General features: G+C 35.4%; 1 protein-coding gene across 1 annotated transcript in view; it reads right to left on the minus strand.

Annotated features, from left to right (window-relative positions):
• DNAJC13 (DnaJ (Hsp40) homolog, subfamily C, member 13) overlaps positions 1-15,694 on the minus strand; it is a 131,842-nt gene that overhangs the window by 47,382 nt on the left and 68,766 nt on the right. Inside the window, exons 23-32 of the mRNA XM_011958215.1 lie at positions 13,722-13,825; positions 13,475-13,634; positions 12,340-12,402; positions 11,117-11,218; positions 9,241-9,345; positions 7,989-8,191; positions 6,905-6,989; positions 3,139-3,293; positions 2,590-2,635; positions 560-714 (exon numbers count right to left, since the gene is read on the minus strand). Of these exons, the coding sequence (XP_011813605.1) occupies positions 560-714; positions 2,590-2,635; positions 3,139-3,293; positions 6,905-6,989; positions 7,989-8,191; positions 9,241-9,345; positions 11,117-11,218; positions 12,340-12,402; positions 13,475-13,634; positions 13,722-13,825 (1,178 nt within the window). The remainder of the gene's footprint in view (positions 1-559; positions 715-2,589; positions 2,636-3,138; positions 3,294-6,904; positions 6,990-7,988; positions 8,192-9,240; positions 9,346-11,116; positions 11,219-12,339; positions 12,403-13,474; positions 13,635-13,721; positions 13,826-15,694) is intronic.

Consider the following 15,694-nt stretch of genomic DNA (forward strand, 5'->3'; position numbering starts at 1 on the left):
CCTTTTTCTGTGTTTCCACAGGTTTCTCCTATGGCATTCCCCCGCCAATAAAGACATACCTTAGGAATGCTAACCTCCAGATTAAGGACAAAAGGTGTTGGGGTAAGGGAGCCCACATTCTAGAATAATTTCAAGTATTTCTGATCTGATCCATTGATCCAAATTATGTGGGCATACTTTTTAATTAGTGGGAATATAGTCCTACTTCCAAATAGCCAGAAGTATGTCTTGATTTTATCCCAATTTCCTATATATATTATCAGTTCATTACCTAAAATCTTACTAGTTCTATAAACTGATTTAAGAAGTACCAGCGGTTGGTAGGCCCTACTGTTATACAAAGTTCTGTTAAGGTAATAGCAATTTTGTCAAATCTTGTTAGAACAGAGAAAACCTTAAGGCCTTATCGAAATCCATCATTTGATTTGGCATCAATGATTACTGTCATTTTAGATTATAAAACTAGTGACAACATGTCTTTTAACAGAAGTTAAAGCAGATGGCGAGCAGCAAAGACTAAACTAAAAAATACAAATCAATCAATCAACTGGTTATTTACCTCATTTCACTGCTCCAGATTGCTTCTGGAGTATCAAATTCTCCTAGAAAAATCTCAGAAAACTTTTCAGGTTCATAATTTTCTAAGTAACAAACCATTGCTTCAGGTAGAATGTGCCCAAGTATACTTCTTTGAAAAATATCTTGTCCTTTTGTCTTCAAAACAAAACAAAAGGTAGTCAAAAACATTAAAGTTATCTTTCAATTTTCTAATAAATAATTTATGGTTAGAGAACACTTTAAGAAAGGAACACAAGTGGAACAAATTGCTTTTATGCTTTGAGAGTGTAGATGGAAATACAGCAAAATGTGAAGTGGAAGGTATCTGGTACAAACTGGCTTGGCATTCTAAGGCAGAATCAACAGCCTCTGGTACTGCAGCAGTCTTAGCTTTAAGTGTCACAAGCTGCCAGTATTATTTAGGACAACTGGCCTTTGACCACGTGTAACAGTAATGGACAAACACGAGGAATATCCCACAAAGATTTACATCAATTATCCTGCATTATATTGTTGGCTATAGGTCCCACCTGTACTTGCTTCTGTTTTCAAAAATAAGTTCAGAAGATCATTAAGAGCCTGTCCTCATGAAATGTAGCTAGGATCTAGATGGAGAATTTCTACTTAAAGTAATTATAATGAACTGTTTTGAGAAGTCCATATCCTCTGGCAGGCCAATTGGGGTCAGGATAATGATCATACTAAATTTTAAACTCATTTCTTTATTCAATGGAAATAAAATCCCAAGGGCTAGCTAGGATTTATACAAATAAATGCTTATTTCCTTCTAGGAAAATTTAAGACATTTTTACTTATCTAGGATAAAACAAAGAGACAAGGGAAAAAACCCAAACATGGTTTTATCATGTGGTGCAAAGACAAATTAGAAGATGAATATTTTTCAGGCTTTCTGCTAATAAGAGTAACAAATTCACTATCTGTTAAACTTTTGGGTAAAGAATTGCTAGTTGTATTCTTGAATACTATTATTTGGTAATTCAAACATCCCGATTTGTGCTTTAAATACTGTTTTGCTGTAATTATTCAAAATACTGTTAGCTGAAATGATATAAATCATTTCTAATATAAAATTTGGAAAAAATTACATTATGCATAATGGCACAGAAATAAAGGAAGAAAAAGAATGCCCAAATGTCTAATACTAATTAAACTACTATCATTAGAGGCTTTTTTAACTTGTTTATATTCTCATTTTCTATTTGTATAAAGCTGTGGAAATTATGCTGCCATGGGCATCTTTCATACTAGACAAATGGGTCACTTTCTAGGGCTTCACTGGCTGCTCTATAAAACATACAATTTAGTGTCTATTGTCAAGGTGGTGCCAGCATTCCTCAGTTAGTCTTCTAAACAGTGGTCTGGTTTTGGTTTATTATTCTGCTCTATCTGATCCAAAAAGAAGTCCATGCTCCATGAAAAGCTGAACATATTTCAAAACACCCTTCAGTTTCAACAATAAATATCTCTTTGTAAAATGTAGATATTAAGTTTAGATTGTCCAAACTCCCTAAATAAGTCTTTTTTGTTTGTTTGTTCTTTTCATTCCTAGCTTAACTCCTCAGTAAAATGACAGGAACACTTGAGAGCATGTGAAAAACTGAGTAGCTTCGAAAAAGAAACCTAGCACTTCTGCCACTTTGGGATCTGAACAAAAAGGCTGAAGTCTTCCTGAATTTTAGCTGACAACGTAAGACTCAGGTGAATTATTTACGAAAATCACTAATCTAAACCTTATACAGAGAACAACTTATATTCATGGAGGTGTCAGGCTCCAATCACAGCTGCAATCTCAATATTAAGTCTAACGGGTCAGCGACATTTATTTTCCTTTAAAAATATTACCTTAGACTTTATATGTGCAAGGTACCACGAACGATGTAAGAACAGAGTAAAACAATACCTGCCCTCAAGTCCTTATAATCTAGTAAACATAACACACAGCTCATGAAACTTTACAGTGCCAAAACAGCTTACCCAGGGCTAAGTATTCAGAGGATTAATCTGGCTTACCTCTTCTGACTTGAAAGCCTGTTTGGTATGTGTGTATTTCAAAAATCTATAAAGAAAAATGAATTATCTATCAGATATAAAAAGCGATTTAGTTTTTGTAACCTTAGTTTTCTAAAGACTAGATCTTTTACAGCTAAATAAAACTCACAAATGGCCACTCACATAAATCCATATTCCCAAATTATTTAATTTCTGAATAAGGCAAGAACTTAACTAGAAAGATTTTTAAAGTGTAGTCATATTAAAGCTAAGTGACAATATAAAAAATTATTAAATTTTAAGCAAGCAAAATGTAAAACTGCATGTACAATATGAATATGGCTATATTAAATACATACTTAAATACTAGATAATACATTCTTATGCTAGATGTGGTATAGTGGTACAATTCTGAGTAATTTTCCCCCATTCTTCTACTTTCCAAGTCTTTAGACATTACTTAATGAGAATCTTAATAAAAGCAATGATGTACTCACAAAAAATTCAATTAAATCAGTCCATGTAAAATTCAAATAATACTTTTAAATAGATTACCCTTAAAGTTCTTACCGAGCAACAGGAAGCACATTGGAACCTGTGTACATCATGATAAAGAAAAATACTCCACTCAGATAAAGGCGGGGTAACTGTGGGTTATCTTGCATGATATGGTATAACAAAATAGCAACCTTCTCAACAAGGATAGGGTCAAAGGTCAGCAGTAGCTGAAAAAAAATTAACATGTTTTCATTGGGTTGTAAAAAACCTGCATCATCACTTTAGGTTTTTTATATCATATGCTGAGGTTATAGCTCCTTATGTAAGTTATAAAATAAAAACCCATGGGAGTCAGTAAGCTCATCTACCAGACCCACAACAGATTTGAAAAATGATTCCTTCTACAATATTTAATGCAGAAAATCAATTGAGAGTTGATCAAAATGTATTCAGAAAAGCCCAAACATGCCTGAAGCTAGTTTTGTCATAACGTTACAGGTAATATTGCTTCTTGTGCAAGAATCTTCCTAAAAAGACTTCTCGGTTTGTTTCAGTTCAGCTGAGCTGACATAAGAACCCCTTGAAGGCTTCTTGAGAACTCAAGGAGAAGAGCAGAAAATAACGATCAATGAAACAGCCTAAAAAGTAGATCCAGAAGTGCAGGTAAAAGACTAGAGGGTAAACAAGTATCAGGTAGTACATCTGCTACCAGAAATTACCAAAAGATGTGGCCTCTAGAAATCTGAGCTACAAATACGGGAATTTCTGGGATTACTCTAATAAATCTGGGCTCATTAAAAACCATACAGAATTGCTATCAATAAACTTCTGATAAACATTTAGTAAGTTTTATCTATGAAGCTTAATAAAGGTGTTGTTCCAATTTTCTATAAACACCTGCTTCCAATGAATCCTCAATTTTGGGTCAAATGCTCCCAGTACAAAAAAAAAAAAAATTTATAGCCAGGCGCAGTGGCTCATGCCTGTAAGCCCAGCACTTTGGGAGACTGAGGCAGGTGGATCACAAGGTCAGGAGTTCAAGACCAGCCTGGTCAATATGGTGAAACTCCATCTGTACTAAAAATACAAAAAATTAGCTGGGCGTGGTAGCGGGTGCCTGTAATCCCAGCTACTTGGGAGGCTGAGGCAGAAGAATTGCTTAAACCTAGGAGGAGGAGGTTGCAGTGAGCAGATATTACACCACTGCACTCCAGCCTGGGCGACAGAGTAAAACTCTGTTTCAAAAAATAAACAAATTAATTAATTAATTAATTTACAATAAAGAGTAAGTAGCTCAAATTAGGAGGCTAAAGTTCTACACTCATGTGAGACTAAACAGCTATGTGTCTTTTAAGTAAATAAGTCAAATTTCTCTGTGCTCTGGTATCTTATGTATTCCATAAGGTATTTAGATTAAGCGTTTCATACTATTACATATTTTAAAAAGGAAACATACAGTCATATAGGATTTTCCCTAGTGTTAATGGCAGTAGTTCAAGACTTGACATTATGGGAATTAGCAGCACACACACACACAAGTGCACACACACACCCAACCCCCCACCGTATTTCAATCTGTCACTATACCAGAAAACCTAGAACATTTATTCAGCACACACACCCCCAGAGTATTTCAAACTATCACTATAATAGAAAACCGAGAACATTTACTCACTGTATCTTGGACCACTCTAAAAATTCTGAAGCTCTATCAGATGGTAAAAATGAGTACTGCTCTTAAAGTCAAATGAATTATAGATATCCCTTTCCAACCAATGAAGGTAACGTTCCCGGAAAGTACTATAGCCACCTAACTGTGCTTTGGCAAGATTTGGGTCTCCCAGAATATAAAAAATTAAGAGAAAAATAAAAATAACTTCTTAAAAATATTTAACTCAATATAAAAAAAAAAGGAGTCACACACTGTTCAAAGAAGCTAGATTTATCAATACAAATATCTTTAATCACATTGTTCAGATCTTACTGAAAATTTCTGGTTAATTAAAAGAAAGCCTCCCTCCCCCAAGCTTCATGTTATGCTGAGCACATTTCTTAAAAGTTTTTCAATCCACCCTTCCTAGCCTGAAATTTAATGCCATTTGTATTTACTTTTTCCTTTCAGTTTCGTAAGACTTAGAAAAATGGGAGAGGTTGATCTTCTGGGTGTGGTGTAATCCACATGTTGAGAGGGTCTATCAAGGAGAACACATTCCTCTCTCTGCATCACCTCACACATGCAGCCACATGGCCCCACGGGGAGGGGGATGTGGTAATAGTTTAGAGTCCTCAATAACTGCAGTGCTTTTTCACTGAGGGATCTGAATGGAAATGCAAGAGAAAAGCACAGAAATGTTAAAATGTGAGTATGCTTAAATAACAGAAATTGGCAAAAAAAAAAAAAAAAAAAATAGGGCATTATTGTATTGTATTTAGAAGTCTTTTACAGCATCAATGACTTAAATAGGTATTTAGGTAGTAAATAAGTGAATGTAAAAATATATAAACTGAGTTAACTCTTCTCTCCCATTGCAGACCAATGTACAACTGAAAGGTACAAATGGCACAAATTACTGGCATAGAACTTAATAGAAACATTTGCCTGAAATCTCTAGGACCTGACTTATTTGGGTTTAATGCTAATCTGAAGTTTAAAGAGCTTAATTCCAAAAAAGCAGAATAATGCAAAAGAAAAAGGGATGATTGGAAACCTTTTAAGAAATGTGCTCAGCATAACATTAATTCCAACTCACTGCTTTGAATCATTGGTATCAATGAAAACATAATTAAGAATAGTCAAAATCTAGGGCAGAAGCTAGTGAGACTGCTGTGATTACTACTTAAGATATAAGCCACCAAGTCCACCCCTGTGGCCTGCTGGTGTACCTCCCAGTAGTCTTAACAACATCAACATACACCACAAACTGGAGTAAATCACTTTTCAGATATTAAAGAGGTGTGATTTTAAAAATAGGTAAAAAATAAAACTCTTTTAGCACATTTCTGGAATCTGGAAACTTCTCATGTTTAGGTTCAATTTTATGTAATCAAAAGTTTGATTTTAGTTGCAGCATATTCAGCAACTCAAGAGTAAGTGAAATAGCCAGGTGCAGTGGCTCACGCCTGTAATCCCAGCATGCCAAGGCGTATGGATCATTTGAGGCCAAGAGTTTGAGAACAGTCTGGTTAACATGGAGAAACTCCTTCTCTACTGAAAATACAAAGCAGCTGGGTGTGGTGGTGCACACCTGTAATCCCAGCTACTCGGGAGGCTGAGGCAAGAGAATAATCTGAATATGGGAGGCAAAGGTTGCAGTGAGTCAAGATCCCACCACTGCACTTCAGCCTGGGCAACAGAGAGAGACTGTCTCAAAAAAAATAAAAAAATAAAAAATTAAGTGAAATGAATGTAATTCAAATCTTCTCTTTTTGAGACAAGGTCTTGCTCTGTTGTCCAGGCTGGAGTGCAGTGGCATGATCACAGCTCACCGCAGCCTCAAACTCCTGGGAACAAATAATTGTCCCACCTCAGCCTCCCGAAGGGCAGGGACTACAGACGTGTGCCATCATGCCTGGCGGTTATTTACCTATTTATTTTTTTTGTAGAGATGGAGTCTTCCTACGTTGACCAAAGTAGTCTCGAATTCCTGGACTCAAGCAACCCTCCCGCCTCAGCCTCCCAAAGCACTGGGACTGGAGGTGTGAGACTCCACACCTGGCCTGTTTAGGCTTTTTGAAAATGGAATAGACTGCAACAAAACAAAGACTGGTACTGATAATAAAATTAAGAGAAAATGATTCTTAAAATTGCTCCTAGTTTGATTACATAAAGGTAACTCACCTGAATAATATGGGGAAGGCAAGTGCTATCTGACAGCAGTCTTTTCACTTTGGGTAGAGGCCGAATGATGGCATTGTCTTGATCCCTAGAAAACATTTTCTCACGTCAACATTTAATGTATTTATTAAAATTTGTATGTTCAGAGCATATGACATTCTACTAGGCATGAAGCAAGTTACCTTACTTTTTTGTTAATGAAGACTAAGCTCTCATACAGCTGGGAACATGATTAGGTATTTTGGTTTAAATCTATTTGGCTGCTTAATATGACTTCATTTCCTTCCATAAGATTTCCTTGAATAACAGTATCCTAGAAGAGCCAAAGACTCTTATTTATTATTTAATTGATTAAACTTGGTGTTGTCCAATACACTGTCAGTGGATATTTTCCCCCAAAGGGCATATCAAACTTTGTTACATAAATTTAAACCTTGATTTAACTATGTTTGGTATTTCTAAGTATTGCTTTAATTTTAATGCTACCTTATTTCTAAATACTAACTGTATAACTTTTGAGTCCAACTGGAACCATGAAAACTTCAAGTGTTTTAAAATATGTGACAGTTTCTCAGTAATTTCCATCACAAGACATCTTTAGTACAGTAATGAATCAAAATGATTTATATGTAAATATCTCAAAGATTAAAAAGTTCTATGCAAGTGTTACATTTATGACTTAGAGAACAAATTCTCACCTTTACTGGTCAAGTGGGGCAAGATGTGGGCCTACACTTGCCTTCTATAGCAGAAACAGCTAGCCTGTCAGATCAGTAGCTGGCATTCACCACTGTCTATGGACTGCAGTATGTGTAATTCAAAACATTCACACCAATTCACAGAAATTATAATATTGTAAGTCTCAGTTTTGTAATATTATTTGAAATCTCGCAGAGAAAGCTGTTTTAGTTACTTTATTAATATAATTTGCAAATTCTTTATATCCGTTTCAAAAAATGCCAAAGGTCAAAGTAGCATTCCTCCAAGGCCATAAATAGGAATCTTTGTTTTAAACCACCAGACTGATTCTATGATGTTACTAAGGAAGCATATCAATTATCCATGAAAACATTCAATTACATTTTACCTGCTTGGAAAATATCCACACATTGTGATCAACATGTTCAATATAAGGGTAGCAAGGTCAGTTTCATTCAGGACAGCCTGTCCACTGGCTAAGAGACACCACTTAAGCTGGGGTATGGACTGAAGTGGTCGCCATCCATCCATGCCTTGAGCCCAGCATCTGGTTTTTGCATTTAACATTCCTTTGGTCCACAATTCTTGCATCTTAATGGATGGAAGGCATTATTACAAACAGACAAAATAAAATGAAAAACTTCACTAATGTTTTCTACCTTATAGTAAATACATACTAAATTATGAAACAAACATGCAAGTACACTATTTTAGGAAAACCAAGTTTTGTTGACAGGCCTTTGGGAACCCAAATTTGGTTAATACAAAAAAAAAAAACAAAAAAAACAACCTACCACCACTTTGTCAACCTGCAGAGCCTAAAGAATACTGGAAGGAGTAAAAATGATAGGTGGAATGCTAATTAAATTATATGAGAGCAGAAGGGTTGGTCCTCTATAAAACTATTTTTGCCCCAATTCAAAATGAGCCTGGGAGGCTGAAGATTGGAGGCAGGATCAAATATCAAGATAAAGAGGAAAATTGTCCTTAGTTCTTGGACTGAGTAATTTTCAATGAATTTTAGACTGTATACTAAAACTTACTTGTTCATACCATATAGAAACATAGTTTGACATAAGTACTAAGAGAGCTTTTTTTTTTTCTTTTTAAGAGATAGGGTTTTGCTATTCATTGCCTAGGCTGGAGTGCAGTAGTGTGATCATGGCTTACTGCAGTCTCAACCTCCTGGGCTCACGCGACCCTCCCACCTCAGCCTCTCAAGCAGCTGAGACTATAGGCATGCACCACCATGCCTAGCTAATTATTTTTTATTTTAATAGAGACAGTGTCTTGCTATGTTGCCCAGGCTGGTCTTGAACTCCCGGCTTCAAGCGATCCTCCCACACTGCTGGAATTACAGGTGTGAGCCACTATACACAGCCAGAAATTATTACATTAAAGTCACTAAAAACCTGAATGCTACATCCATAACAACAGCGTTTAAACAAGGCTTGAAGGCATAATTTTATATGTATGTTTGGTTCTCCATTTTTCATGTCGAAACTGAGTTGCAGGGCCCTTGGAGCTAATAACAGGAATTTAAATGACAGCTTTAAAATATTCCACACCTCTCTAAGTGCTAAGCAGGAGGGCATAAGAAATGCTGAGACCTTCACAAAAAGTTTCTCCAAGATACACACCTCATGAAATCCATATGGGCCACTCCTTTCTTTGTCTGCGTTGCCAAAATACCATTCCTTTTCACTCTCTCTTTTCATATCTGGAGCAGCTTCAATTACATTGCTCTAAGTTTAAAAAATATTTAAATTATTTTCCAAGGCAGAAATCTAAGAGACCAGATGTCATAAAACAAACTTTCACAGCAGTACTTTGGAGGGGTTTATATTCCTTTAAAAGTTAACCTGAAATTTTAAGTGACCTTATTTTAAGATTTAAGAGTTCAAGACAAAATGCCTAACCTAACAGTCCAAAAAAACTATTTCCTTATTAATATACATTTGAAGTAAATGGTTTCCTAAGTTCACACTCAGCAATCTAAGCTAAATTCAGTGACATCCACATTCCCCATTGGTCATCAATAAATAGCAAGGACACTAACATTTTAGTAGCAAAGAATATTGCAAATAGTTTTGTAAATAGATATGTATCATTAATCTTAAGCAATAATGCTCAAAATATTAAAGTTCTTTTGGGGGAAAAACTCCAACTAGGAGTTCCAATAAGTATCTGAGATCAAAGCATTAAAATGCTAACAGCAAAGTTAGTTTTCGGTGGTTTTATATACTTAGTCTCAATTTACTATCTATTACCCTTACTACAAATAATTCTTACAATGTTCTCTATCAATGTTTTACAAGAATCTACGTTAAAATTTTTATGTAGTTGGGTTATTTTATCACAACATGATTCTTACGTTCTTCGTCTTTCTTGAGACAGGGTCTTACTTTGTTACCTAGGCTGGAGTGCAGTATGGCACAAAAATGCTTCACTGCAGCCTTGACTTCCCAGGCTCATGCAATCCTCCTGCCTTAGCCCCTCAAGTAGCTGGGACTACAGGTGTGTGCCACCACATCTGGCTAATTTTTTGTTTTTGTCAAGACGGGTTTTGCCAAGTTGCTTAGGCTGGTCTTGAACTCCTGAGTTCAAGCGATCCTCCCGCCTCAGCCTCCCAAAGTACTGGGATTATGGGTGTGAGCCACCATGCCCAGCCTGTTCTTTTTCTTACAATCACTTTCTTTGAGAATGAAATAACATGTTTTAAATGCTGCCATTAATTATCAGCTTTCAGTTAGGCTCATATAGAGAGGTACAGCAAAGCTGTTATGAGCATACAGACTTCTGGGTCTTAACTGTAGCTCTGCCACTTATCAGGTGACCTTGGGCAAGACAGTTAGCCTCTGTGTTCCTTAGTTTCCTCATCTGTAAAACGTGGATAGTAACCACCTCAAAGGGCTGTTGGGGGATTCAAAAAGTTAACGTATTATATGTGTACCAGAACAGTACCTGTTGTAATGGTATATAACAGAATACGCCATATACTAAATACTCGATTAGCACTTTCGGTCACAATTCACACGAAATCTAACATGACACATCTCCTTACATCAGGAAATTAAAACACCAAAACAAAAAAAAAATCAAATGAGCTAAGGATAGATTCTTCTATAAGTTAAGTATCAGTCCTCTTGGGGGTTTCAATAAGGTGTCCAGACTCCTTTAAGGCAAAGCATATTCTTACTGCTTGCCAATGTTAAAAGTACTAGTTACATATCTAATGAATTCCGTTTATGTCCTGAGAGTCACATTGCCTCAAGAGAAGCCGTATTAGAGATAGTTACTTTAATTGAAAAAATAAAACTCAATCGTTACTGTCCATTTTGGATTGTTCTTACAGTGGTTTCACATTTTCTGTGTGAAATCTCCGAGAACTAGTACTCTGTAATTACTGGAGAAATATGTGATTGACCATGTATTTTCAGATTTCTATGATTCTTTTGACTCCAAAATTATATTCAAAGAATGTTAAGTTTGTAAAACCTAAACAAGGATACGTACTTGCAGTGGTACTGTAGCTCGGCTTACATGGAGATGTGCAAGGGTAAGCAAGTCCACAAGGATTCTTATTCCATTTGAATCCATGAGATCCTTAACATTTTTCTGGAAGAAGAAAACATTTTTTTCATAATCTAAACATTTTTCATAATCTAAAACCTTTCCCAACAGTACCTTTCCCAATAGGTACTACCACCTACAAGGTCCTCGAAGAGGAGAATGTTTGGAATCTTTGGAAATAATTGATACAACTGGTATTACTTGGTCTTTTCAGCATTTTGTGTTCAAGGAACCTGAATTCCAATTGATTAAAAGGGCAAAATTGTATTACAAAGAGATCACTTAAGAAATTTTACTTAAATATGTTCTGAAGAAAAAACAACCCATAAAAATAAGAGCAAACAAATTGAAGACTGTCATGATAAACTCTGGTTTTACAATTATTCTGCCAAGGTCTTTTTAATAAACAGATTATTCTGTATCAGAAATAAAGTCTGCTATATTAAAAAATCCTTTAATGTTCCAGTTTGTTTTCTTAAACTTAAAATAACTGGTAATTTCTTAGAAGAGACTATAATTTCAATTAAAATTTCTTTGTACTTATAATTACACTTCAGTTTAAAACATTTGCATTACTTACTATAAGAATAAAACTACACAAATTGGTATTAGTATCCAAGTTTTAAGAAATGAAAATCTGCTTACACTTCAACATATATTGTGAATTAGTTTTATATATTACAACTATGAATTCCTCTTGTTCGAAATGAGCATGAACTTATTAAAATGTCTTCAAAAAGAAAACAGTAAAATGACTAATTTATAACTTCCAATTACTTTTTATCTACAAAATGTATACTGATAAAGACTTTCCATTTTATGTCAAACATATATTTTACTTAAAATTTAACCCTAGAGAGTCCCTAAAGAAAAATAAGGTAATAATTTTTATTATTAAAGATCATTTTAATGTATTAAAAGTCATCCATTATTCATCATTCAGAATTTTATTATCATTCATTCATTCTGCACCCATAATATTCAGACAGACTATACAGGGAATACTGACAAAACTCTTTCCCTCCAGGTTAGAGCACACAGAACTTTGTCTAAAAAGGAGAAGACAGAAAAGAACACTCCCTGGATAATCAACTCAAACTGTGAGTTTATCTTACATTACTTATAAGACTTGGAAATAACAATGTATGCATGCGAAACTACTGTACCTTATTAAGGATCAACTTGTTAAGGAAGAGAATCAACCTATCTCGTTCAAGTTTATCTGTGCACTATTGAAATAAATGAGAATCTGGTCAGAACTGAATAGAAATAAAAATTAAGCTATTACTATTACTAGACAAAATCAATCAACAGCCCATAAGTAATGCCATCTTTTAAACATTAAAGAGAAAAATCATAGAAATCTGTCAATTATTGCAATTCCTTAATGAATCCTGAAAATTACATTCTTTATAACTTTATATAACTTGTCTAATTTCCCTAGAAAGGCAGACATTGTAAAGTCATCAAACAGATTAATATATAGCTTTAAGGACATATGTAAAAACTGAAGTGAAAAAATTGGTCCAAATGATACTTTAAGTAAAAGGAATGTAAACACAAAAGAAAGTATAAAACATACACTGCAACAAACAGGTAGCAATCAAATAAGCTGCATGATGAATTAATTTGTCCCCTTCACCATGTTCAAGTGTTAAATCAGAAATTCTTAAAAAAAAAAAGAAATTTTTTTTTTGAGACAAGGTCCTGCTCTGTCATCCAGGATGGAGTGTGATCACAGCTCACTGCTCAACCTCCTGGGTTCCAGTGATCCTCCCACTTCCAGGTGAACCACCAGGTACATGCCACCATGTCCACTAATTTTTTTGTTTGACAAACTGTATAAAATTCTTTGTAAAGTGCTAACTCAAGGTTTCTTTTTTGGAGGGTTAGCGTTGTAGTTTTAAAAGGTTTTTGCTATCTTCACACTTCTAAATTTAGTATGCTAGCATCAATTAAGATTTTTCCAAAATGGAAAATCAAAGGTACATACAACTCTAGAAGTCACCATTTCTTTTATACACCTGTCCAACTCATCCATACTTAAAGACTGACTAGTAGGTCAACTAAAGTCATTTGAAAATAGTAACTGAAACACATAAAGCGACAAGGACAAATTCTAACCCATTATTCATTTTCCTATTCATCTAACTCAGATTTAAGTAAGTATAAATTATAGAAAAATGAATGCAGAAAGTTACAGTAATAATGTGATCAAACAGAATTTAAATTTAGTTTTAAAATTTAACACATACCCTAGTGACACTATCAAACAGTAATTTCCTTAAATGATATCCTTACCCTCTCTAACATTCCAATGATATATCTGGTATCTGTAAAAGGTCCTATTTCTCCGTGACATCTGCCATAAACAATAGCAAGGGCTTGTAAACATAAACACTTCATGTTTACTTTTGGGGTGAGCAAGAAGCGATGATAAAGCTCATTGAAAAATTCATACCTAGATTAAAAAAAGAAAGTTCACAATAGAAATAACCATGAAACCAACAGTGAGAACAAATGCAACAGGATATACAGAGTAGCTCACGATCTCTTAATTGATCCACTTTCTTCATTCTCATCTTCCTCCAATAGTAATCTCAGGTAATAGTCTCCTATTTTAATTTCCTCTGCCAGGCACTCATATTTAACCTTCATAAACAAAAGCAAATTACACTATTTTAGTATACAATAGATTTTGGCAATTTCTAATAATTGTTTCTTATAATTCTTTCTGTTCAGAACTTACTTCTTACAATACCTGTTAATTCAATATTATTAACATGACTATTTTTAGCTGAATGCTGAGAATTACATACCAATTTTATAAATGTCAGACTTGCCGATAAAAATGATCACAGCACTATGTGGTATCAATTAAAAAAACGAAGAATAAAATCTGCTTTATTCCCTACTGGGTTTACCATAAAAAAGCAAGGAGTAGATGGTCCTGCATCATACATAATTTGCTCAACACACATACACTACTTCAGGTCCTCCCTCTATCCTGCAGCTCTACCCCCAGTGATGTGCCAAGACTTAAAACCAACACATCAACTACATTTTACATTTTCGTAAAGAATTCCTTCTATGTCAAATCACCCCATTCTACTAAATTGAGGTGATAAATGAGGGCAAAGTTAAAGATCAGGAGTTGGGCCAGCACCACCATGCTTGCACTCAGGTTGTGTGTCTCAAGGAAAGATTTCAGGCAATTATAAAAAGGAATTCTCAGATCAAAATTCTTTTTCCAAAGTCTGAAATAATGGATTTCTAAAAATATGAATTATATAAAATCAAATATATATCTTCGTTTCACTTTTTTTCTGAGATGGAGTCTCACTCTGTCTCCCAGGCTGGAGTGCAGTGGCGCGACCTCCACTCACTGCAAGCTCCGCCTCCCAGGTTCATGCCATTCTCCTGCCTCAGCCTCCTGAGTAGCTGGGACTACAGGTGCATGCCACCACGCCCAGCTAATTGTTTTGTATTGTTAGTAGAGACGGGGTTTCACTGTGTTAGTCAGGACAGTCTTGATCTCCTGACCTCATGACCCACCCGCCTCAGCCTCCCAAAGTGCTGGGATTACAGGCGTGAGCCACCGCGCTGGCCTCACTTTCTATAAAGTCTAAGCATTCAATTCATTCAGTTTCTATTAAGCATATACTGCGTGCCATGCACTATTCTAGGCACTGGAGACGCAGCAGTTGAACAAAGGTTTCTGCCCTCACAGGTGAAGCCCATAAAAAAGTGAAATATATTTGATAGCTGGGTAACAGTAAGACTACAGAGTGAAATAAAGCAGGAAATGGGGATAGGGAGACAGAATGTAGATGTAAATATGTGTGCATGTATAAAAGGGGCTGCATTTTTAAACAAGGTATCCAAGGGAAAGCCCACTCAGATAACTACATTCAAAAGATCCAAAGATGAGAAAACAAGTTATGAGGCTATCTGGGGAAAACCTTATTCTAAGCAGAGGAAATACCAAATAAAAAGACCTTGAGGCAAGAACGTGAGTTTGTTGTTTTCTAAGAAGCCTGTTTGGCTCGAACAGAGTGTGAGAGAGGGAGAGGAGTAGGAGATGAGATAAAAGAAACAATGCTTAGCACGGGGGGTTACATAGATTCTGGCTTGTAAGTCATTTTAAGGTCTCAGATTTTAACTGAGATGGGAAACCACAAGAGCACTAAGGGTTTGAGCACAGAAATAATGTGCTTGCTATTTAGCAAGGTAACTCTGCTATGTTGATAACAGATTCCAGGGAGGCAAGAGTAGAAGCAGTGATACTGTTGCAATCTACCAGCAAGAAGGTCTGAATAAATTTTGAAGGTGTACTGTATGGAATTTGCTAAAAAACCTGATATGGGGTTTAACAGAAAAAATAATGTCAAGGGTTTTCACTAGAAAATAAGAACTAGTCGGGCCAAATAGGAACAGCTCCAGTCGCCAACTCCCAGCGCAAGCGACACAGAAGACTGGTGATTTCTGCATTTTCAACTGAGGTACTGGGGTCATCTCACT

Source organism: Colobus angolensis, unplaced genomic scaffold (assembly GCF_000951035.1).
Source record: "Colobus angolensis palliatus isolate OR3802 unplaced genomic scaffold, Cang.pa_1.0 Scaffold46, whole genome shotgun sequence".
Taxonomy (NCBI): Eukaryota; Metazoa; Chordata; class Mammalia; order Primates; family Cercopithecidae; genus Colobus; species Colobus angolensis.